Genomic DNA, 23,925 nt, shown 5'->3' with positions numbered 1-23,925 from the left:
ATCCACAGCCAATTTCATACTGACTGGGCAAAAGCTGAAAGCATTCCCTTTGAAAGCCAACACAAGACAAGGATGCCCTCTCTCCCCACTCCTATTCAACATAGTATTGGAAGTTCTGGCCAGGGCAATCAGGTAAGAGAAAGAAATAAAGCTATTCAAATAGGAGGAGAGGATGTCCAATTGTCTGTATTTGTAGATGACATGAATGTATATGTAGAAAACCTCATCGTCTCAGCCCAAAATCTCCTTAAGCTGATAAGCAACTTCAGCAAAGTCTCTGGATACATCAGTGTGCAAAACTCGCAAGCATTCCTTTACACCAATAATAGACATACAGAGAGCCAAATCATGAGTGAACTCCCATTCACAATTGCTACAAAGAGAATAAAATACCTAGGAATACAGCTTACAAGGGATGTGAAGGACCTCTTCAAAGAGAACTACAAACCACTGCTCAAGGAAATAAGAGAGTATCTAAACAAATGGAAAACATTCCATGCTCATGAATGGAAGAATCAATATCATGAAAATGGTCATGCTGCCAAAGTAATATATAGATTCAATGCTATCCCCAGCAAGTTACCATTGACTTTCTTCACAGAATTAGAAAAAACGACTTTAAATTTCATACAGAACCAAAAAAGAGCCCATATAGCCAAGACAATCCTAAGGAAAAAGAGCAAAACTGGAGGGATTGCACTGCCTGACTTCAAACTACACTACAAGGCTATAGTAACCAAAACAGCATGGTACTGGTACCAAAAACATATATAGACCAGTGGAACAGAACAGAGGCCTCAGAAATAACTCCACACATCTACAACCATCTGATCTTTGACGAACCTGACAAAAACAAGCAATGGGGAAAGGATTCTCTATTTAATAAATGATGTTGGAAAAACTGGCTAGCCATGTGCAGAAAACTGAAACTGGATCCCTTCCTTACACCTTATACAAAAATTAACTCAAGATGGATTAAAGACTTAAATGTAAAAGCTAAAACCATAAAACACTGGTAGAAAACACAGGGAATACCATTCAGGACATAGGCATGGGCAAAGACTTCTTGACCTAAACACCAAAAGTAATGACGACAAAGGCCGAAATTGACAAAAGGACCTAATTAAACCAAAGAGCTTTTGCACAGCAAAAGAAACTATCATCAGAGTGAACAGGCAACCTACAGAATGGGAGACAATTTTTGCAATCTATCTATCTGACAAAGGGCTAATATCCAGAATCTACAAAGAACTGAAACAAATTTAAAAGAAAAAAACAAACAACCCCATGAAAAAGTGGATGAAGGATATGAGCAGACACTTCTCAGAAGAAGACATTTGTGTGGCCAACAAACATATGAAAAAAAGCTCAATGAGATACCATCTCATGCCAGTTAGAATGGCGATCATCAAAATGTCAGGAAACAACAGACGCTGGAGAGGATGTGGAGAAATAGGAACGTTTTTACACTGTTGGTAGGAGTGTAAATTAGTTCAACCATTGTGGAAGACAGTGTCGTGATTTCTCAAGAATCTAGACCCAGAAATACTACTTGACCCAACAATCCCATTACTGGGTCTATACCTAAAAGATAAATCATTCTACTCTAAAGACACACGCACAAGTATGTTTATTGCAGCACTGTTCACAACAGCAAAGACTTGGAACCAACCCAAATGCCCATTAATGATAGACTGGATAAAGAAAATGTGGCACATATACACCATGGAATACTATGCAGCCATAACAAAGGATGAGTTCATGTCCTTTGCAGGGACATGGATGAAGCTGGAAACCATCATTCTCAGCAAACTAACACAAGAACAGAAAACCAAACACCGCATGTTCTCACTCATAAGTGGGAGTTGAACAATGAGAACACATGGACACAGGGAGGGGAACATCACACACCAGGGCCTGTCAGGGCATGGAGGGCTTGGGAAAGGACAGCATTAGGAGAAATACCTAATGTAGATGATGGGTTGACCACCATGGCACATGTATACCTATGCACATGTATCCCAGAACTTAAAGTATAATAATTTAAAAAAAGTTAAAATAAAATATTGACTTTCAAAGAAAAAAAAGTCAAGAAACAATAGATGCTGGCGAGGCTGTGGAGAAATAGGAATGCTTTTACACTGTTGGTAGGAATGTAAATTAGTTCAACCATTATGGAAGACAGTATGGTGATTCCTCAAGGATCTAGAATCAGAAATATCATTTGATCCAGCAATCCCATTACTGGGTATATACCCAAAGGAATACAAGTCATTCTACTATGAAGACACATGCACACATACGTTTACTGCAGCACTATTTACAATAGCAAAGTCATAGAACCAACCCAAATGCCCATCAATAATAGACTGGATAAAGAAAATGTGGTACATATACACCACGGAATACTATACAGCCATAAAAAGGAATGAGATCATGTCCTTTGCAGGGACATGGATGAACCTGGATGCTATATCATCCTCAGCAAACTAGCACGGGAACAGAAAACCAAACACTGCATGTTTACACTTACAAATGGGAGTTCAGCAATGAGAACACATGGACACAGGGAGGGGAACAACATGCACCAGGGCCTGTTAAGGGGTGGGGGGCAGGGGGAGGGAACTTAGAGGACAGGTCAATAGGTGCAAAAATTTCATGTTTTTTAAAAAAGAAAAAAATTATATATGCACTCACATATTTTAAAAAATAAAGGAAAGAATAGTACTCTGTGTCATTCGTATTTTCAGTATAGCTTATCACATAATTGTCCTTTGGATACTGGCCATTCATGTATAATATTTCTCTAGTAACCAGGTTATCTAACCAAAATGTTTAATTCCCTCACCATAATTAAGTAACAGTTTAGTTTACCAGTTATGATCATATCATTTTAAAAAAATCTCAATATCTACCACAAGGGAAAACTGCAATCATTCCTTTCTACAGTTAATGGCTAATTTATTTTATCCCGCTTTTTCATTTTTTGATCCCTTCCAATTTCCAGGAATTTAGAGGTCCCTTCTGGTTTTAGAATGGAGAAATAGGGTTCGTTTCCTTGTGGTACTGATTTTTCACGTAGGTAGTGGCAACAATTTACTACAATAAAAAGAGCAAAAGTCAGTAATAGATTCACATAAGTGTTTAGCTAGAAAAATGAGACACAGCTAATGGGTGTTGTCGAAGCAATATTAGATAAAAGCAATTACAGAATAAAATGGTTCAAATCGTAATTCCTAATGAAAAATAGATTACTTCATCATAAATTTATCTCCACGAAATTTATTAGACGCATATCTCTTGGGGTATACGTATCACTAGAAATTCTCTCTCCAGTGGACTTCTAAAATCACTGAAATATTACTAATCCCTTATCTGCAGGTGTACTTCAAGAAGTCATCTCACCCCTTTTCCTTTTCATATTCCTTAGAAAGCTGGAAACAGTCCCAGTCCTCTGTGTGACAGTGAACCCTGAGGCTGCGAGTGTTTTCATTTACAACACTGGGCTTGAATACCTGTTTTTAATTCCCTGGAGATATTTGCCACAAAATTCTCCCTCAAGCACACAACCTCTTTCTACCTGGTTTCTTCATGCGTTTCGAGCTGGACTTGGAATGAATTGTCTGCAAGCTACCATCCGACAGCCTAACACACCATCTTAGCCTTTCCTCGGCTTTCCAGACTGCTGTCTTGCATCCCCAGAGATGGCTTGGGGATAAAAATGAGTTTAAAACCAAACTTTCTTTAGCTGGTCCAGCGGCTAAGGGCAGCTCTGATGCATCCGAGCACGGTGCCCTCTTCTCTCCCAGTACTGCTCTGTGCCCGTGGAAAAGGGGGCGGAGGCGAGAGAGAAGAGGAAGAGGCGGAGGTCACTCGCGCGCCCCATCCCTCCCAGGCGGCCAGCGCAGCTAGGTGCAGAGGGATCCCAGGAGCCGCGCGCGCCCGGCAGTTGCCGCGCTAAGGGAACGAGTGCGCGGAGGGGACGAGCGGCTGGACCACAGCCGGCGCCCGATCAGGATCTCCGCGCTGGGATCGGTGGAACTTGAGGCAGCGGCGGCGCGGGGCGCCATGGCACACCGAGCGGCTCCGTCTTCTGCTCCTCAGAGAGCCCGGCTGGCGGCCTGGGATGACAAGGTACCATCCCTCCAGAGGCTGATCCCAATGCATCGGCTTCGCTTATCTAGATCCAGATTTAACCAACTCACCCGCTGAGACACCCGGCCACAGCTTCTGCTGGCTGAGCCTGACACTGAGTTTGGACCAGATTCCCCAAGCTAGGGAGACGCACAGAGAAAGAAGGGTACTCGAGCTAACCCATCCCCATTCTGAGCTGCTCTGCGGGGGATTGGGTAGAAAGGGTCTCAGAAGAGGGAAATCGGCACAGATTCCGCTTCTCGCCGTTGCGGGGTTCCCTGCGGGCGGCACTTCGAGTTCCTCACCCGGGCACGTCCTCACTCCCCGTGCCCGGGATGAGGGAGAAAACAGCCCTTTGGCGTTTGAGCAATTGCAGAAAGTTTCAGCGAGTTCGTTAGTTTGGAGAGAATGTTGCGAGGCCAGGCCGAAGGGCGGCGGGGATAGTAACGGGCGAAAGTCGAACTGTGAGTAAGACCTGGGGGAGGCGACCGTCCTGGGGGTAGCCTAGGCAGTCCCACTCGGGCTGGGCGCAGGAAAGGCTGGCTCCGGAATTCCCAGCCTCCGGGAAAGCTAGCTGCTCGGGAAACGCCAATCGAATTAGCTCAGAGAAGAGTGGCCATGGCCTTGTGTATCCAGTGTCTGTGCCTCAGGCTTCAACCCCCTAGGGAAAGAGTGACAAGCAAATACTTCGCCTTGAATGTTGCTACTCTGAAGCTGTAACTGGACAGGATCTTGGCCGAGGTGCACAGTGAGCGTGGCCTGCCCCCTTCCTCATCGCGAATCAGAATTTCTACACAGGGGCAGCTAGACCAGAAAACCTTCCCAGAGACTCACCACTCTGCTTTTCATGGGTTCAACGTGTGTGTGGTTTGCTGTTATTTGATTTATGCTTAGAAACATATTCAGAAAATCTGCATTTAACATCAATGAACTTGTTGGTCCCTTTCCAAAGTTTGGAGATAGTTATGTCTGCCTGACAAGCAGGTCATTCAACTGAGGAATAATCTGCAGTTTGGGGCAAAGCCCACCAGAGGAAAGAGCAGACACTTTAAAAGGTCTCTCTCTCTTTTTTAATTGACTTACGATTTAAAAACCTTATTGGGTTTAAATCTAATCTTGGTAGCGATTTTGTAAAATTTGAAAATTTTAAGGTATCAGTGACATGTCAGGGGGACATTCAGGAGGAGGAGGAGGTGCTCATTTGCAGAGGGGCCACAGAAGTTAACCAAGGGGTCTCAATTTCGACAGCTTCTTCACCTTGAAAATGAAATGTGGAACCGCAGGCAGATATGAGCTGCTTTCAGTATGATGCAACCTTGCTTATGATAGGCCAGATAAAACCCATCCCACCACCGGGTGCTGGGGCACGTCAGTCATAAACGTCAGATGAGCAGTAATGCGGTGTTCATAATTCCTCTCCCTTTATCCTACAGATGTCTGGACTGCAATCCTGCACAGTTTTGAGAGGGAGATGACTTGAGTGGTTGGCTTTTATCTCCACAACAATGTCCATGAACAATTCCAAACAGCTAGTGTCTCCTGCGGCTGCGCTTCTTTCAAACACAACCTGCCAGACGGAAAACCGGCTTTCCGTATTTTTTTCAGTAATCTTCATGACAGTGGGAATCTTGTCAAACAGCCTGGCCATCGCCATTCTCATGAAGGCATATCAGAGATTTAGACAGAAGTCCAAGGCATCGTTCCTGCTTTTGGCCAGTGGCCTGGTAATCACTGACTTCTTTGGCCATCTCATCAATGGAGCCATAGCAGTATTTGTATATGCTTCTGATAAAGAATGGATCCGCTTTGACCAATCAAATGTCCTTTGCAGTATTTTTGGTATCTGCATGGTGTTTTCTGGTCTGTGCCCACTTCTTCTAGGCAGTGTGATGGCCATTGAGCGGTGTATTGGGGTCACAAAACCAATATTTCATTCTACGAAAATTACATCCAAACATGTGAAAATGATGTTAAGTGGTGTGTGCTTGTTTGCTGTTTTTATAGCTTTGCTGCCCATCCTTGGACATCGAGACTATAAAATTCAGGCTTCGAGGACCTGGTGTTTCTACAACACAGAAGACATCAAAGACTGGGAAGATAGATTTTATCTTCTACTTTTTTCTTTTCTGGGGCTCCTAGCCCTTGGTGTTTCATTGTTGTGCAATGCAATCACAGGAATTACACTTTTAAGAGTTAAATTTAAAAGTCAGCAGCACAGACAAGGCAGATCTCATCATTTGGAAATGGTGATCCAGCTCCTCGCGATAATGTGTGTCTCCTGTATTTGTTGGAGCCCATTTCTGGTAAGAGCCTGAAGTTTTGACTTCTGCTTTCTTGGGTTAATCCATGTTCAAGTCAAGGTTATCTGGAAGTTCAGTCTTTTAAATGCTGAGAATGATCCCTACTCAAAATTTATTTCAGCACTCAGCTCTGGCTTAGAATTACATGACATATGACACATATGGTTACTTTCCCACAAACCCTGAAGTGAAAGAAATGTGTTGCTAAACAATTCTAACCATAGTGTTAGCTTCCTGCAAAGCAGTGTAGTTCTAACAGAAGTTACATATTTTTAACATACTGAATATGATTATTTCTAAAATGTGAACAAAATGACCAACTATAAAACAACATTTGAACAGATTGCAGTAAGTCTTGATAGAAAGTCACATGAACTTTTAACCTGTAAACAGGGCATATTAGCTACTGGGTTCTCCAAAGCATGTAATGACCAGAACTGCAAAGGGTGGTGCTGAATTGAGATAGCTGGATAGTTCAGGTGTACTGCATGGATAGTTCAAGTGAAGAAATCAGTAATTCACTAACTCAGGAACAATGCCATTAGTCCAGGGAGAGGTATGTTTGGCAGGAAGGCCAGAGATTCCTCCCTTTTTGTTTCATTCATTTAACATTTTAATTTAACTAGCATCTATATGTGATAGCTTGATAGTTTCATTTGGAAATGAAAGCTAAAGTGAAGCTATTAGAAACAAACATAAATCATATCACTTTCCAGATAGAAGACAAAAATCATATTTATGATAGATAAGTATGACCTTAACTCCTTCTAATGTTTTGCTTTATAATGTAAGAAGTGACAACATGCCATGAAAGAAAACAAAAACAAAAACAAAAAAAACCCTTCTGTAGGGAGCAAGTGACAGCAAAGATTTTCTTTTTTCCCTCGTCTGTAACAATGGGGAAGTGGGAGGGCATCCAGAGATAGCAATCCAGGTAGGATGGAAGTAAGGCAAAGGTAGAGGTAAGACAAAGGTAGTGGTTGTACCTTACCTGGTAGAATGAAGGTGCGTGTTCCTAATGCATTTTTCCTAGGCTCCAAACAGGCTCATTGCCCAAGAATTGTTGCTAGTGCAGGTTTTTTTTTTGTTTGTTTGTTTGTTTGAGATGGAGTCTCGCTCTGTCACCCAGGCTGGAGTGCAGTGGTGCGATCTTGGCTTACTGCAACCTCCGCCTCCCGGGTTCAAGCAATTCTCCTGCCTCAGCCTCCTGAGTAGCTGGGATTACAGGCGTGTGCCACCAAACCCGGCTAATTTTTGTATTTTTAATAGAGGCGGATTTTCACCATGTTGGCCAGGCTAGTCTCAAACTCCTGACCTCGTAATCCTCCCGCCTCGACCTCCCAAAATGCTGGGATTACAGGCGTGAGCCGCCACGCCCGGCCCACTAGTGCAGTTTTAATTAACGATCCAGATGATTTTGATACACATAAAACTTTGTGATAGCTGCTACTGCAGACAGAGTCTATGATAGAGTTGAGTTTATTTTACAAAGGGAGTTCTACTTTTCTAATATTTTAAAAATTTCTATTCATATTATTGCCTCACAACCTGAATTTGGCTTCTTGAATTGTTAAGTCATTTAAATATTTTTTGTGTTGTTCCTGAGTTGGCCAGGTCATAAGAGCTCACCCAAGGGGAGAGTGGGTCTATCAATGGCAAGTCAACCTTTTTAGACCTAATAATTGTCAATTGAGGAGGCCTTGGGTGAACCCAGTAAGAGTCTGATCTGTGATTAAAGTATTGTTGTGTGAATTGAATAACAGAAACCATTTCTAACAACACTGGAACCACTTCATTGTTTATTTTTGAGGAGGTTAATGTATGTCACTCGACTAAAGAAATTTCCTGAGTTTAATGGTTTTTATTTTTCTGTAGTTAAGCTTTGAAGTAAAGTAGCTTTTAAAACTAAAAAGTGAGTCTGAGTGAGTTGAAATGAATTTGGGGGTGGTGAAAGACATACAAAGAAAGTGAGAAAAGAAGTGGCTAAAAATGTTTAAATAAACTTTTACAATGAAGGTTGTGTCTCTGAAGAATACCTCAAAACAGTGAAATAGTGAAGCATTAATAAATGAGAGACATAATCCGGACAACTGAGGTAATCACTTGTATTTTGTTTTTTGTTTATTCTGAGGCATCTTAAAAATTCTGTGTAGTTACTGGGTTTCTACTTTGAGGAATAGGAGTCATAGACTTACTCCTGCAAGATTATGGAAGGAAGCAAAATTTCAGACTCTTGGCATGGATATTTTGAATGTATGTTTTTCCCTAATTTCCATTCCTGGAATTTTGGTTTGGTTTGGAATAAATATTACAATTTAATTCCTATTTTAAACATATTTCCTATTGGAAACAAAGTTTCATTTTTACAGAACATTTTCCGAGGTCCACTTTCTCTTTAACTATGAATTATTGATACATCTGTGTCACCAATGTATCAATACTTTTAGCATGAAAATTATTTCTGTGTTAGATGGGCAGTAGATACACCACAGGTATTACTTTATGGGCTGATATTTTGAGTTGTTTTAAGCATTCTTTGCATTCCTGGCTTCTTTTATGGAGAGTTGAGTCTTCATGAAAATTTCTGACTGAAAGATTTTGTCAGAACTTTGGTGGTCTGTACACAAGTGCCTTGGGGATTAAGTTAGGGTCCTCAGACAGGTATAAACAACCTTATAAAAATACGGGCTTAAGAATCTCAAAATAACATCCAGTACTAATACTTCAGTTGAAAATTTTATCTTTTTCTCTCTCACATATCTAGGAGGATTTTAATAGATATTAATTACTGAGCCATTATTTTCCTGCCCACCTTGTATTTTAAAAGCTTCTGATTTTTAAAAATACCCCTGAAACCAAGCTTTTAGATTCCCATAGTTGTGCTGTAATAGTGACAGCTTCCAGGTCAATGCCCTATTTCATACCATGTGCCTTTTCTCTCTGATTAACTGTGAATTGTTGGATTTGTATTTGAATGAACATCTGCACACACTCTTTGGCCAGTGTTCACAGTCATTTTCAAGTCTCAAACTGGAACGAAGGTAGAGGTACATGCACTAAAAGGAGGAAAGGAGTAAGGTGGAGATGATGGTGTTTGTGCTTGACAGGAACTACTGCATCAAAACTTGTCAATAGTGGCATAATTTCCAAAATCACTGAAATGTATATATTGAAATTTATATTTAAGCTTTTGTCAAAGCTGGTACTTTATTAATTTGTTGAGTTTTAATCAATACAAAGGTAAAATGATCATAATGTTTGAATTCTCTCTCATGTTAATAGACTCTATTTTACTTTTTGAGTAGTTTTGGGTCTATAGAAAAATGAATAGAAAGTAGAGAGAATTTACAAATACTCCCTCCCCCTCCCCCACCCCATCAGCTTTACTATTAATATCTTGCTCTGTTGTGGCATATTTGTTAGAATCGATGAGCTGACACTGCTATATTATTATTAACTAAAGTTTGTAGTTTACATTAGGGCTATCTCTTTGTGTTGTACATTCTATGGGTTTTGAAAACATAGAATGACATGTGTCCACCATTACAGGATCATGCAGAATAAATGTTTTAAATTAAAACATTTAATGTGTTTTATTTTTCCAAAAGGGGAAAATGTGCTTTCCTCCTCCTAGTAATTGAAATGTAGAAATGTAGTACGAACATAACATTTGTTTAAAATATAACTTGTTAATTACTTAAATTTTTACAATATCTGGGTTTTGTAGTTTTAAACACAGTTAATTCATTCACATTCATTTAATTGTAATGCTAACTGAAAAATACAGGAAACTACAACCGACGCTTATTATCTTACAGTTCCATTTAGCAACAAGTTAATTCTAAACATCTTTGAAAGTGAAACAGCAATTATAAAATTGTCTTGCGTTCTTCCTAGATGAATCACTTTTCCTTAATAAATAAATATTGAACACATTCTCCTGATGTCTCTATTGTGAAGGAGAAAAAAGAGATTCACCAGCACTTTTGAGAAACATTTTCTCAATATTCTTTTGTTTCTACTTTTATATGGGTAATGATTCTTTTTAATGCTCCACTTCTAGAATATGCAAGCCTAAAAGGAATTAATTATTAGTGCTATGCGTAGTTCACCTATTTGGCAGAGCAATAAATACTTGTTGACTGGTTGACTGTAACTTAAGTAGTATGAATGTCAAAAGATTGGAAATGATTGACCAGTATATGGATTCTGAGTTTTGTAGGTTAACAGCCAAGCAAACTCTGAAACCAAATGGTAATTTTAATCTGTTCCCTAATCACCAACGGTAGACTTAGGACGCTATTAAACTTCAGCTGTCTTTTACTGGAAGGCCATATGTTTGTTTTACCTTCTCTTCAGGGATACAGAATAATTTTGAATGGGAAAGAGAAATATAAAGTACATAAAGAGCAAAGTGATTTCTTATGTAGGCGAGTTTACCCAAGAAATGTGTTCTCTTGCAAATGTAGAATTGGAGCTTGATTTTCCTAAGGTTACTCTTATGCTAATATTTCTAGTCAACATAGTTAAACATTGTTTGGTCACTAAGGTGTTTGTTAGATATAGATCAAAGAACTGGGTGGCTAATTGAACTTTGACTGAAATTACTAAAGGTATTGGCTTCATAATGACCAGGTCTTAAAGGGCTAATGACAAATGATGGAGTAACATGACATCATAGCACATTTTGACTATTAGTGAAGATTATTTTCTTTGAAAGGCTGACCCCCATCATCATATTTAAGAATGGTGTAATGGAAATCTATGTATGTGTCTTGAGCACTTGCCTCAATACCCAAACGATGGTGAATGGATGTATGTTTATATATTTCAAGTGAAGAGATAATGTGGAAAATTACACATGTACAATATAAATGTGTACATATATATATGTAGTGTGTATATATATTGTTTATATATTTAGGTACATACATAAAAGTGTAGATGTGTACATACATACCTGTGTGTGTATGTATATATACAAATACACACATAAATGTTAAATTATTTCCCAAATTTAAAAAATTAACCAATCGCCATTGGATCAAATAAGAGAGATTCTAGTGGGTGGCATAGCTATCAGATACTGTGTTCACTGCTTGGGTGATATTAGAAGCCTAAACTTCAGTATCGTGGAATATACCCATGCAACAAACCTGTACATGTATCCCCTGACTCTAAAAACAAACAAACAAACAAACAAAATGGACTGTTCTATAGTCTTATATTAGATCTTGGAATATAGGTCTTTCAGGTTCACTCTTGGATTTCTGCTGATTTCAGAGGCAATATTTTCATAAATCGTTTTAGCTAGTTTTCTTTGTGAAGCGGGAGTGTCCCTCTGTTTGGAACATGGAAGCAGCAGTGAGGTTGTCCGGATACAGGAGTGATGACAACTGGGTTCTACTCCTGTGAAGTTTGTAACTTAGACCTAAACAACTCAAAATTCATATCTAGCAGAAAAGACATATTTTAGAGATACATTAATGTAGTTTAATCATGGGAATTCAGGCGGCTTTCTCACATTGGGGAAGGCATGAAGTAAGTGCCATGGGGTGAATGACCAACCATAGCTAGAAGAGGAGTTGCCCTGGGAGATCAGGGAGCACATTCCTGTCCCCAAGCCTTGGTGTTCTCCTGCCTGGAACACTCTCCTCTTAACATCCACGTGACTCTCTCCCTCTTTCTTCTCTGTTCTCTCAAATATCCCCTCCTCTATCTGGGCTATCTTAAAAAGTTCCTGTTCTCTTTTCCTCTCTTCCTTTCCTCTGCTTTATCTCCCTCATAGGACCTAGCAGGGTGTGATAACATAATACATATTTCTCTGTCTATCTGGTTGTTGCTGGGCTTTTGCCCCTAGCACGTAAGCTCCTGAGGGAGGGGCCTTGCTGATTGTTCTGTGTTCAGCTCCTAGACCAGTGCCTGGCATATAGTTGGGGTCAGTAAGAGTCTGCCAAATGAATCTTATGTAAAGGAGGACCCAGTTGTTGACTACCTCATTTCCACTTTGGATTAGCTCTGCTGAGGAGGTCAGGACCTGGTTGATAGCCCCTGGGAATACCTGTAGTACTTTGAATTGTGATTTAAGCTGGAGAGGTCTGAGAGGGAGAAATTCTGTGTTCAGGAGTTCCCTAAGAATGTAAGTTGGAAGTAATGTCCTGGAGAATCTTGGACTTTCTGAAGTTTGAATCCAGAATGAGAATTTAGGAATTCTGTCAGCATCTAGAGGAATTTCATGGACATACTAGGCTTGGTATTTTATTTTATGATATTACAATGATTTGTTTATATGTTTTCTCTGTTATTCCAAATGGTGCTCGGTGGCTTTACTCTACATTATTAGTTTATGTTTTAATTTCAAATATAATGAGCCATTAATCGATGTTTATTGAATGAATAAAATAATGACTCAAGTATTGAATGGGAAGTATCAAAGGCAAAGGAAAATATTAGGTAACAGAAATGTGGATTAATTTATCCCCAGTCTTTAACACTGATGTTTTCTCTACAGCCACACATTTTTTTCATAATGTATTTTTTTTTTGGTATTTTATCTCTGAGAGAATCATGTCGGGGGACAAGAGGAGAACTTACTTTGAGTAAAGACCTCCAGATATTGCATGTTCCTTGTCATAAAATGAAAGCTCTATGGTAAATACGGAAATTTGTCTGAAGCAGGCTTGCTTACATCATGTCTTTACCAGCTGATTAAGTGAATGTATATACTTTAACCTGTACTGTTATCAGACTAAAAGATTAGGTAGGTTTTATATTCATGGAGGATTAATTCTCAAAAAAATCCGGCAGACCTTTTTAGCGGACACTGTGGTACTCCACCCAGATCTTCCTTTTCTCAAGGGAATTTCCTTTAGCTGAAAGTAGCTGCTTTGTCCAAGATTGTGTCCCTGTCTCTTGGGGTCAGTCTATGTGCAGTGACTGGTGGATGTGGGGATACAGGGAACTTGTTCCTTTGCCTTGTTGGGATATTTCCGAAGGTCCATTCATGCTTCAGGGCTTGCTGAGGCATCTGTTGAGGAGTTTCCTTGCAACTGCATTGCAGCTCCTCTCCTACCCAATCCTGCTTCCTTCTCCACTTCACACTCTGGAAAGCTTCCTGCGTGCAGATCTCTGCCCCAAAGTCTATTGCCTCCAGAGTCTACCTTAGGACAACCTTCCAGAAGTCTATTTGTTCATGTACTATCTGCATATAAAGTGCATTACACATTGGTTTACAGTGTTATTTGATAAATATATGAGCTATGTGCAGGCTATGTATATGGAATTGAGCTCATTTAAGTATAAAACTATCTCCCTCCATAAAAGTGTATGGTATAAAATTGGCAAATGTCAATCCATTTTTAAAAGACATTGCTAGGATGAGAATTTACTCAAGAATTTGTTGCTTTGGATGAGCACAGTGATCTGGAATACTTTGTTATTTTAAACTTATTTACTCTTAGAAAAACATGACCTTTTTTTTTTTTTAAGAAGAAAGACTTATAAAAATGCCCAAAGATATCGTAGACATCGAGACGACACTTACAAAACATTACTTGAATGACTTAAGTGTAAACGAATCAGAAACATGTGTATTAAATTTATACCCTCAAGGATATAAAAATCTTCTGGCTTAAAGGGTTTTGGGCTTTTCATTAAGCTCCAAAACATTTGAAGAACAATTCAAGATGTTGATGTGTCCCAAAGCTCTTTGGGTTGCCAGTTTTAGCTTTATTTGCTTAAGACTTATCTTTATAGGAAGTATATAAAATGTACTCCATTTATATTTGTTTTGGAAGGCATGTATAGCCACCCCAATTTAACCTGATACATCAGTGTCATTTATCTGTACTCAGAGAGGACTTCATCCAATAGGATAAATTTGTCTTGTGATACTTGTAAATATACTTTTCAGAGCTTGTGTAAACCTGTCTCCTGTCTGTCCTCTTTTCTGGGTGTAACACAGCTAATGCCATAGAAGAGTGAATACAATTGTGGTTTTACATAGGCAGGGAGGTGTTTTTTTCTCACTCCTCCTCAGCTATTGTATCCCAAATGAAATTCAGACTGTGGAACGCTGAAATGGAGTGTGGCCGTGGTGTGATGGTGAAGGAGACAGAGACAATTGGATTATGTAAAATGAATTATTTTAGCTTTTTGTGCATAGTCCCAAGTCAAGTATTCCTTTGAGAATAGTGTAGTTATTCAGAGTATAGGCGGGGAGCATGAATCTCAGCCTCACCACTTCTTAGCTATGACCTTAGAGTTACTCTAAGACAATTGTGCATACCCGTGATTATAATAATCGTAAACTCAGATGTACTATCAGATTAAATAATTTGATTTCCCTAAAGTCTCATCACAGAGTGATTGGCACATAGTAAATGTACAACAAAATCCAAAAATACTCGAAAAGTTTATTGGTATTAATGCTGCCCACCATCCCAATGAAAAATAATCATCTATGTTTAGTTCAGATATTTTCCATTTTCTCTTCCATTAAGAAGGATTGGTTGCAGTAGAAAGGAAGAGAGAAGAAGCTCATAGCTTCAGAAAACTTGAACATTTCCACTCCAAGTTTCAAATTATAGGTCCTTATTTCACTATCTCATCAAAAGTAAAGATGTTGCCTGCTAACCTCCTAAATATTCTGATAATTTGTGAGGTATTAATTATTAGATCAGAGTTGTGAGTGGTACCAGGGAGTAAAGGATAAAGATCTTTCCTCAAGGAACTTATAATTTAGTTGAAGCAAAAGATGTAAGTTATTAGCCTTTGAAGAAGCAATATAGTGTAGTGGTTTAAGAATCTGGGTTCAAGTCCTGTTTCTTTCACTTCCTGGCCATGTGTCTGTAGCCACTCTGTGCCTCTGTTTCCTCATAATTAAGTAGTAATAAAGCAAAATAAAGCAAGTAAAATAAAGTGAAATAAGTAGTAATAGTATCCACTTCATAGGGTGGTTGTGAGAATTAAATAATGTTTGTAAAGCACTTAAAATAGTGTTTGACATATAACAAGTACCATATGCTTCAGTTATTATACTATTCTCATTGTTGTTGCTGTTACTATTAAATAATAATGTTGCCCACTAATCATTTTGTCAATGAGACGATCAAAGACACTTTAAAATTATTAAATGAATAATGGGAATTATAAGAGGGATTTTTCACTTCTAATTGGTGATCCGTAAGTGGTTATTTGTTTATTGATTAGACCAACATTTATTGGGCATCTAACATATGTCAGGCACTGTTCTAGATACTAGAATAATAATCACTGTAATTTAACTGTTCATAATGTCTATGGCCTTAAACAACAGTACTTATAAGATAAAAAGAGAAGAGATATGCAGGAAACTGAAATATAACGATTCTATCTTTTGTTACAACAGAATAGCAGGTATTTTATTATGAATGTTTGTGGATGAGATTATTTGTGACAGCTTATGAAAAGGAAAAAATTTCTCTGGGCTATCATTTACAAAGAAACATTACTGGAAATAAATGTAATCGAAAGTCAATTAATGTAAGCTGTAAGAACCAATGAGAAAATAATGCATATAATTCCCAGAGATATGGAAGTGCGAAAATGAGAAGAGAAACTGTTTAGTATTTGGGCCAGGCTTTAACAGGATTAGAATACAGCAGGTTATAATAAGTTAATATTAAAATAAAATTTTTCAAGTAATAAAATATGAGTAGAAAAATTAAGTCAGATAATAAAAATTTAATAATTCAAATTAGTATTTTATACTATCTTTTGTTAAGGAAACTGACTCAGGATGTAGAAGAGAAATAAATTTTGGGTGAAATGAAGCATTACAAAAGCTCCTAACACTTTCTAAGAATTCAAGGAAGTTTTAGAAATAAAGAAAAACAATTAAATCATTAAATTGCTGTGAATATGAGTAATAGGAAGAAAACAAAAAAGTTCATTTATGTTTTCATTCACTCATGAATAATTTATTCATTGATTTATTCTTTCATCAGACTTTGCTGAGGAAACTGGTGGGTGTCTCTCCAGGTGGAGGGTAAAGGATAGAGACAGAGACATGACCTGGGAAAATATTCCTGTGACAAATTATAAGACTCATGCTTTCTATCTCCTTCATTTTGTCTGTGATCTTGCATTCTCTTCTCCAAACTCCACATGCTTCCTCTGCCTACTTTTTCCACTTTTACTATGGGGTAAATATAGCTATTTGTATTTTTCTGGCTTTACTTTGGAGCAGGTCAGGGAGGTAATGGCTTAGTAATACTGAAGGAACCTCTGATCACAAAGGTGAATTAGTAAGTAAATACACAGCAAGAACATTGTTGTAGCAGCAGTGGCATCAATATTGGTTGTTATTGTTATTACATATTCCTTTATTTTGCTTCTTGCATTTATGACCGTGGCTGTGGACCAGAAAATAGAAGGAAAAATAAAAGTCACATGAGTGAAGGAGAAACAGAACGCAAGGGTGAAAACAAGGCAATTAGGGCAGCAGAAAGCTGGTGGTATGAGGGTGAAGAGAGGCACTCTCATGTTTTGGGAACTCTGTTGGAAAGATGAGACCTCCTTTTATTTTCACAGACGTCTTCTCCTTTATTGAGGAATGTTAAATTTCATGTATTATATTCCCCAAGCTATTTGAAAAAAATATAATATTTTCTTTAGCTATAAAATTTCATTGTAAAAAGTTATAGCAAACTACATATTAAGTTTTTAAAAAAAATCTTCCAAATCCCACTATCCAGAGATAACTACTGTTAGTATTCTGGGTGCATCTATCCTTTTATCTAGCTAATGGGGAAAGTACATTATTTTAATTCTTTGATTAATAGACTAGTTAAACATTTTTTATTACAGTTGTTGGGCATTATCCCTTTTGTGAATGTACAGGTATTTGTATTTTTCTAAATGATTTGCAAGAACTCTTTGGATAGCAAAGAACAGATAATTCTGATATATAAAAATACTTATAAAATAAATTGTTATAAAAGCAGTTGTTTGTCCAGGTTTATTGTTTGCCTTTTAATTCAGTATTTGAGTTTACAAAAGTAGTGAATTAATAATTTCTTTTGTGGTTACTGATTGTTTCATGTTTAAAAAATGCTTTTCTCAGGCTGAGATGATATCAGTATTTACCTCTTTTTTTCTTCTAGCAATTTTCCCCATTCATCATTTGTATTTATGTTTTTAATACATTTACGACTTACTTTGGTTTGATTTACAAGTTAATGATCTGAATTTTCTATTGAATGGTTAGCCAGTTGTCCTCAAATTATTTATTGAATGCTCTTCCTGCAACCTGTTTTAAATTCCTACCTTTATTATATATAACATTCTAACATGTGCTTGGATATTTTTGGATCCTTTATCTTATCCTATTGATCTTTATGTACAATTAGTGTTAGCTTTATGTACAATTATCACCTTTATATTTTATTTAGACTTGGGTACAATTTATCAATTTTAGTATAGAGTGTTTCTTATCTCGATCACAATCTATCTTATTATCAAAGTCATGTTTTGAATAAAAATTTTGTAACTTTCCTCATAATAGTGAGGCAAATTAGTTGCATTAGTTTTATAGCACTTTTATTCTAACTTTTTTTTTTTTTTTTTTTTGAGATGGAGTGTTGCTCTTGTTGTCCAGGCTGGAGTGCAGTGACGTGACCTTGGCTCACTGCAACCTCCACTTCCCAGGTTCAAGTGATTCTCCTGTCTCAGCCTCCCGAGTAGCTTGGATTACAGGCATCCACCACCACACCTGGCTAATTATTGTATTTTTAGTAGAGATGAGGTTTCACCACGTTGGCCAGGCTGGTCTCAAACTCCTGACCTCAGGTGATCCACCCACCTCGGCCCCCCAAAGTGCTGGGATTACAGGCATGAGCCACCGCACCTGGCCTATTCTAACTTTTTAAAATTTTTGTTTCTACTGTAAATATAATCATTACTTTCTTTTACATATACAAGTATAAAAGAAAGCACTGATCTTGATACATTTGTTATTTATTGTGGGAAAATTTACATAATATAACATTTACCATTTTAACCATTTTAAAGTGTACAATTCCTGACACTTGGTACATTCACAATGTTGTGCAGCTGTCACCACTATCTTGTACAGAACACTTTTTTTATCCCCAAAAGAAAACCCTGTATCCATCAGGAGTCACTCCCCACACCCCAAAGTCCATGACAACCACTAATTTCTCTCTTTCTGGATTTGTTTATTATGGTTATTTTGCATAAACGGAATCTTACAATATGTCACCTTTTGTGTCTGGCTTCTTTCGGTTAGCATAAGGTTTTCAAGGTTCATCTACATCTACACTGAGCAAGGTCAGTACATCTTTCCTTTTTGTAGCTGAGTAAATTCATTTGTATCAATATACTGCATTTTGTTTATCTTTTCAGAAGTCAATTAACATTTGGGCTATTTCCATCTTTTGGCTATTGTGAATAATAATGCTACTATGAACATTTGTGTACAAGTTTTTGAACACCTGTTTACAATTCTTTTGGGTATATGACTAGGAGTGGAATTGTTGGTAATATAGTAATTCTGTTTAACTTCTTGAGAAACCACCAGACCTTTTCACAGCAGCTGCACCATTTTCCATTCCTAACAGCAACGTGCGAGTGTCCCAATTATTCCACAGTTTTTGCCAACACTTTTTATTTTCTCTTTTTATTTATATTTATATTTTATTATAATGGCTTTAGCGGATGTCATGGTAACTCATTGTAGTTTGAGTTACATTTTCTTAATGTTGAGCATCTTTTAATGTGCTTGTTGGCTATTTGTATATATTTTTGGAAAAAATCTTTTATTTTTATTTTTGTGTGTAAAAAAGTTATATTGGTGTGTAATTTCCCTGTTTTATTTTATTCTTTTACTTTTAATATTAGAATTATTCCAGTTTTAAAAACCAGTAGGGAAATTCTTATTTTTCCAGGTCTAGAATAATTTAAGTAATTTGGCTGTTAGTTGCTTTATGATGATTTGACATTATTTCAGCATTTTTTGACAGTTTTAGTTTTATTCCTAGTGATTGGTTTGTTTGATTTTTTTACCTTTTTCTATTTTAATAAGTAAATTCTCAGTAAAAATTTGCTACTAAATGTATACTGTCAAGGATACTGAGTACAGTCTAATAAAATGTAATAACCTAATAAATACAATAGCATATTTGAATAAGATATAATATCTTAATATTCTAAGAATATAAAGTTCTTTTTGGCTAATTCCAGCATTTCTGTATCCTGGAGTCAGTCTCTGTTGGTTCTATTTTCTTTTGAGAGCAAGTCACAGTTTCCTGTTTCTTTGTTTATTGAACATTATTGAATTGTATCTTGGGCATTGTGAATGTTATGTTAGGGAGACTCCGCATTCTATTTTATTCCTCTGAAGAGTGTTAATATTTCTATTTTAACAGGAAGTTGACTTGACCAGACTCAAACTGCAAACAGCAGCTCAAATACCAGTTAAATTATTTTATCCTTAGCTAGGTTACATGGAACCTACCCTAAACATGCATGATTCAAAGGTCAGCCCAAGATTTGGTCAGAATTTATATATAATATTTGGAGCTTCCCCTCTCTGGCTCTTTTGTTTCCAGGAGAACTCTGTCCTCTGATTCTTCAGGCTGGAAAGACTGTGGGTTTAGTATCAGAGTTTAGCTACTCTGCATGGCACAGACTGGGGTGTGTTTTCAGACTGGAAACTATGGAATAGGAAACTCATCATTTTTCCCAGAGAATAATTGATTATTCTCAAGAATTTGCCTGCTTTAGGCTATTCTCCAGTGTCTTCAGGTAGTGTGTTCGTTTTTGTTTTTGGCACAGAGTTTATAGCTGTTGAGTGAAGCTTGGTTCCATAGGAGCTTATTTGGCCATACTGGAATGAAATACCACATTTAGATTTTAGATTTGAATTGTTATTTTTTAGAAAAATTAATGCCTCTCCATTTTATAAAATTATTTTTGATATTTTTGGAAGTTCCATAGGGATATAGTCTATGTCTACTTTGCTAATCATTGTATTTGCAGAGCCTAATACAGGACATGTCACACAGTGAGTATTCAAGAAAATTTGTAAAATGTTGAATAAAATAAGTTTCATAACCATACTAAAAACAATTGAAAAATTATGTAGAATTTGATTGACATTTTGTTTTATTGGCTTGTTACTGCTGCAATTTCTTTTTGATCATATTGTCTCCATTCTAATGTTTGGTATTTTGATTGATTTCTAGACTGCTGAAGTATGAAATTAGACTCTTAATGTGAAGAATAAGGATGAGGCTTGTCTTCAAACTAGCATGTTTGAAAATGTACTTATCTTGGTCAATAGTTTTGCTGGTTATTGAGTTGTTATATCGAAATTATTTTCCCTTAAAGACCTTGCTGACTTTATTCTATTTTGTTTTCTTCATTTACTTCTATAAAGAAGGAGTTTGAAACCAATTTAATTCTTTTCCTTCCTGTGTAGTTACTTATAGGATGGTCTTTGGAATTTGTTTCAGTGTGGGAATACTTTTATTACATTTTGCTTATACTCAGGATACTTTTTTAACCTGATTTTTTTTAACCTCACAGAAATGTTCTATTTTCTTTTTTTCTGTTTGTGCTTCTGGATACTTTGTTTTTTCCTTATGAAATGCTTATTACAAATATATCAGAGCTGCTTGATTTATTATTCATAAAACTTATCTTTTCATGCATCATATGTATATTTTTATTCTTTTCTACAAAAATTGCCTAGACAGATTTGGTATTCTGTTTTTATTGCATTCTTTATGTTTTGAAATTTAATAATAGTGTTTTTCCTCTGGTATGTGGCTGGAAACTTCATGGTTTTGCTGAACAGCTTCTTTTCATGCGTATTACTGTAGTCCAAATTTACCTGAGGCACTGCTCTCTTTTGAATCATCATGCCCTTCATTAGGAGTGTGTAGCTGTCATGACCTCCTTTACTGCTCCAAGTACAGCCTAGGAATGAATGTCACTGTCCCCATAGCAAGTGCTAGCTCCCTGCTGTGCACCTCAGAGAAATTCATGTGGTTCAAACTCTCCCCTGACTTCTGTCTCTGATCCACTCTCAACAGTCCGGCCTGCCTTTTCCAGCATTGGTGGGTATATGTGGTGTTTCTAACTGAGTTGTTCCAATGGGATTTTGGGCAGTAAGAATGCAAAGTGTAAAGGTAAAATCACCTTCTTAACCCAGAGGGGTCATTGTTACTTTAAAATGTGTATTTATCATAATATTCTGTATAAATTATAACGGCAAGCCTTAAAGTGGAAAATTAATCTAGTATATAATTTTTGTCATTTCAGTCATTTTGGCTACAAGATACTGATATGAATGTTACAGTCAATTCTTTTTACTGAGGTGATTTTCAAAATTGAATTAGTGAGATGTTTGGGTATTTTGGTATAGTCTAAGGAACTTTTAGTGCGATTCTTATTAGTGGAATATAGACCATCATATTCGAACAGACCAAATAGATATTTTCTTTCATTCTGTCTCATGCTTGCAGTGCCTCTTGGTTGGACTCCGGAATTCTGACATTAAAAAAATTTTAATGTGGACAGTAACTTTACTACTTACATTCTCCCACCTGTATTCTGGTAGCTGTTTCAGTTCTGCTAAATCAGAAAGGAATCAGTGGATGGAAGGGTATAGCTAAATTTCGACTGTAGAAGGTAGGCCCATTCTGCCTAGCACCAGGAATATGATGCTGACAATGGTGGTCATCAACGCCTGTAATTGGCCTATCCCTCATCCAGACCAGTCTAGTTGTGGTTTGGAATTGCTCAACATCTGTGCATTAAGAAGAAACTTCTGAGAATATTTCTCCAACCTAGCATATCCTTTTTGTCTGCTTATATTAGAAATGCATCTTTTTGGGAAATGCTGGACTAGAATTGCATATAAAGAACAGTATGAGTGCTGTCTTGTTTCTTATTTCCTAGTATAAAAATTTATTTCCAAATTTCAACAAAAAGTAGCGACTGATATCTCTATCATTATGCTTGTATTCATTGTGGTGAAAAGATAGTTTCTGATACATCTTAATTTTTAAATGTTTCTATAATAGTGGCTTTTTTGTTACTGAAATCTAGCTTTCCTGGATAGCAGAGAAGATGGCAATCTATGTAGCAGTAATTTCCATTGCATGCTATTGACTTTCTGCTAGTTGCCCAATTTAGATGGTCTGTATAAACTAAATGGTCATAATATAAATGCTAGCCTGCTTATTCATATAGTTTTACATTTTTGTGGATTTCCACATCATTGATTTAGCAAGCCATTTTATGTTTGGTGGTAAAGGTGACTGAATGACCTATTTTACCTATATCAACACTCTCATCTTAAACACCTCCCTCAGGTATGAATTGACATTAGAATGTAACCACAGCATTGATGCCACCTTTCTCTTGGACTTCTTGGGTTGTTTTACATGGTTGCTAAAAATTCAAACTTAAATCAGTTCAACTCATCCAAAGATTACTGGCTAAATGGTGTAAAGAGATAAGCAGCAACCAATTAAAAATCATGCATCACAATGATGCCTCTGAAAGATGTCCTGTGCATTCAGGTACTAACCTAGTAAGTCCTGAGGGACTTCTCTGCTATCCCTCTCCTCTAGAAGGCCACAACTCTCTTAAAATACTAAGCATGGAGGATGAATGCATTAGTGCATTTTTGCATGACTAGAAAGGAATTATTGAGACTGGGTAGTTTATGAAGAAAAGAGGTTTAATTGGCTCATGGTTCTGCAGGTTGTAGAGAAAGCATGGCGCTGGCATCTTCTCAGCTTCTGTTGAGGTCCCAGGGAGCTTTGACTCATGGCAGGAGGTGAAGTGGGAACAGGCACATCATATGTCGAGAGAGAGAGAGTAAGAAAGAGGAAGGGAGGTGCACACTCTGTTAAACAAGCAGATCTCATGAGAACTCAGAGTGAGATCTCATTCGTTACCACAAAGAAGGCATGAAGCCATTCATGAGAGACCCACTCCCAGGATGAATTCACCTCCCACCAGGCCCCACATCCAACACTGGAGATTACATTCCAACATGAGATTTGGAGGGGACAAACACACAAACTATATCATTCCATCCCTGGCCCCCCCAAATCTCACATCCTACTCGTACTGCAAAATACAACAATCCCCTCACAGTAGTGCTCAAAAGTCTCAAGGCATTCTAGTGTCAACTCAAAAGTCCCAAAGTCTTTAATTTCACCTGAGACTCAAGTCAGATTCCTTCCACCTATGAGCCTGTGACAGCAAAGAAAAGATACAATGGTGGTACAAGCATTAGGTAAACATTCTCATTCCCAAAGGGGGAAATAGGCTAAAAGAAAGAGACAAAAGGCCGCACACAAGTCCAAAACCCAGGATGCCAGTCATTGAATTTTAAATCTTAAATAGTTCTTGACTCCATGTCCCACACTCAGGGCACACCAGTGTAAGAGGTAGGCTCCCAAGGGCTGAG

General features: G+C 37.4%; 1 protein-coding gene across 1 annotated transcript in view; it reads left to right on the top strand.

Moving 5' to 3' along the window:
• The first annotated feature begins 3,448 nt into the window (after positions 1-3,448).
• PTGFR (prostaglandin F receptor) overlaps positions 3,449-23,925 on the top strand; it is a 49,622-nt gene continuing 29,145 nt past the window's right edge. The window contains exons 1-2 of the mRNA XM_004026020.5: positions 3,449-4,134; positions 5,568-6,437. Of these exons, the coding sequence (XP_004026069.1) occupies positions 5,640-6,437 (798 nt within the window). The 5' untranslated portion in view covers positions 3,449-4,134; positions 5,568-5,639. The remainder of the gene's footprint in view (positions 4,135-5,567; positions 6,438-23,925) is intronic.

Source organism: Gorilla gorilla, chromosome 1 (assembly GCF_029281585.2).
Source record: "Gorilla gorilla gorilla isolate KB3781 chromosome 1, NHGRI_mGorGor1-v2.1_pri, whole genome shotgun sequence".
NCBI lineage: Eukaryota > Metazoa > Chordata > Mammalia > Primates > Hominidae > Gorilla > Gorilla gorilla.
Note: the sequence above shows the minus strand (reverse complement) of the source record. Positions and strands in the feature narration are given on the sequence as shown.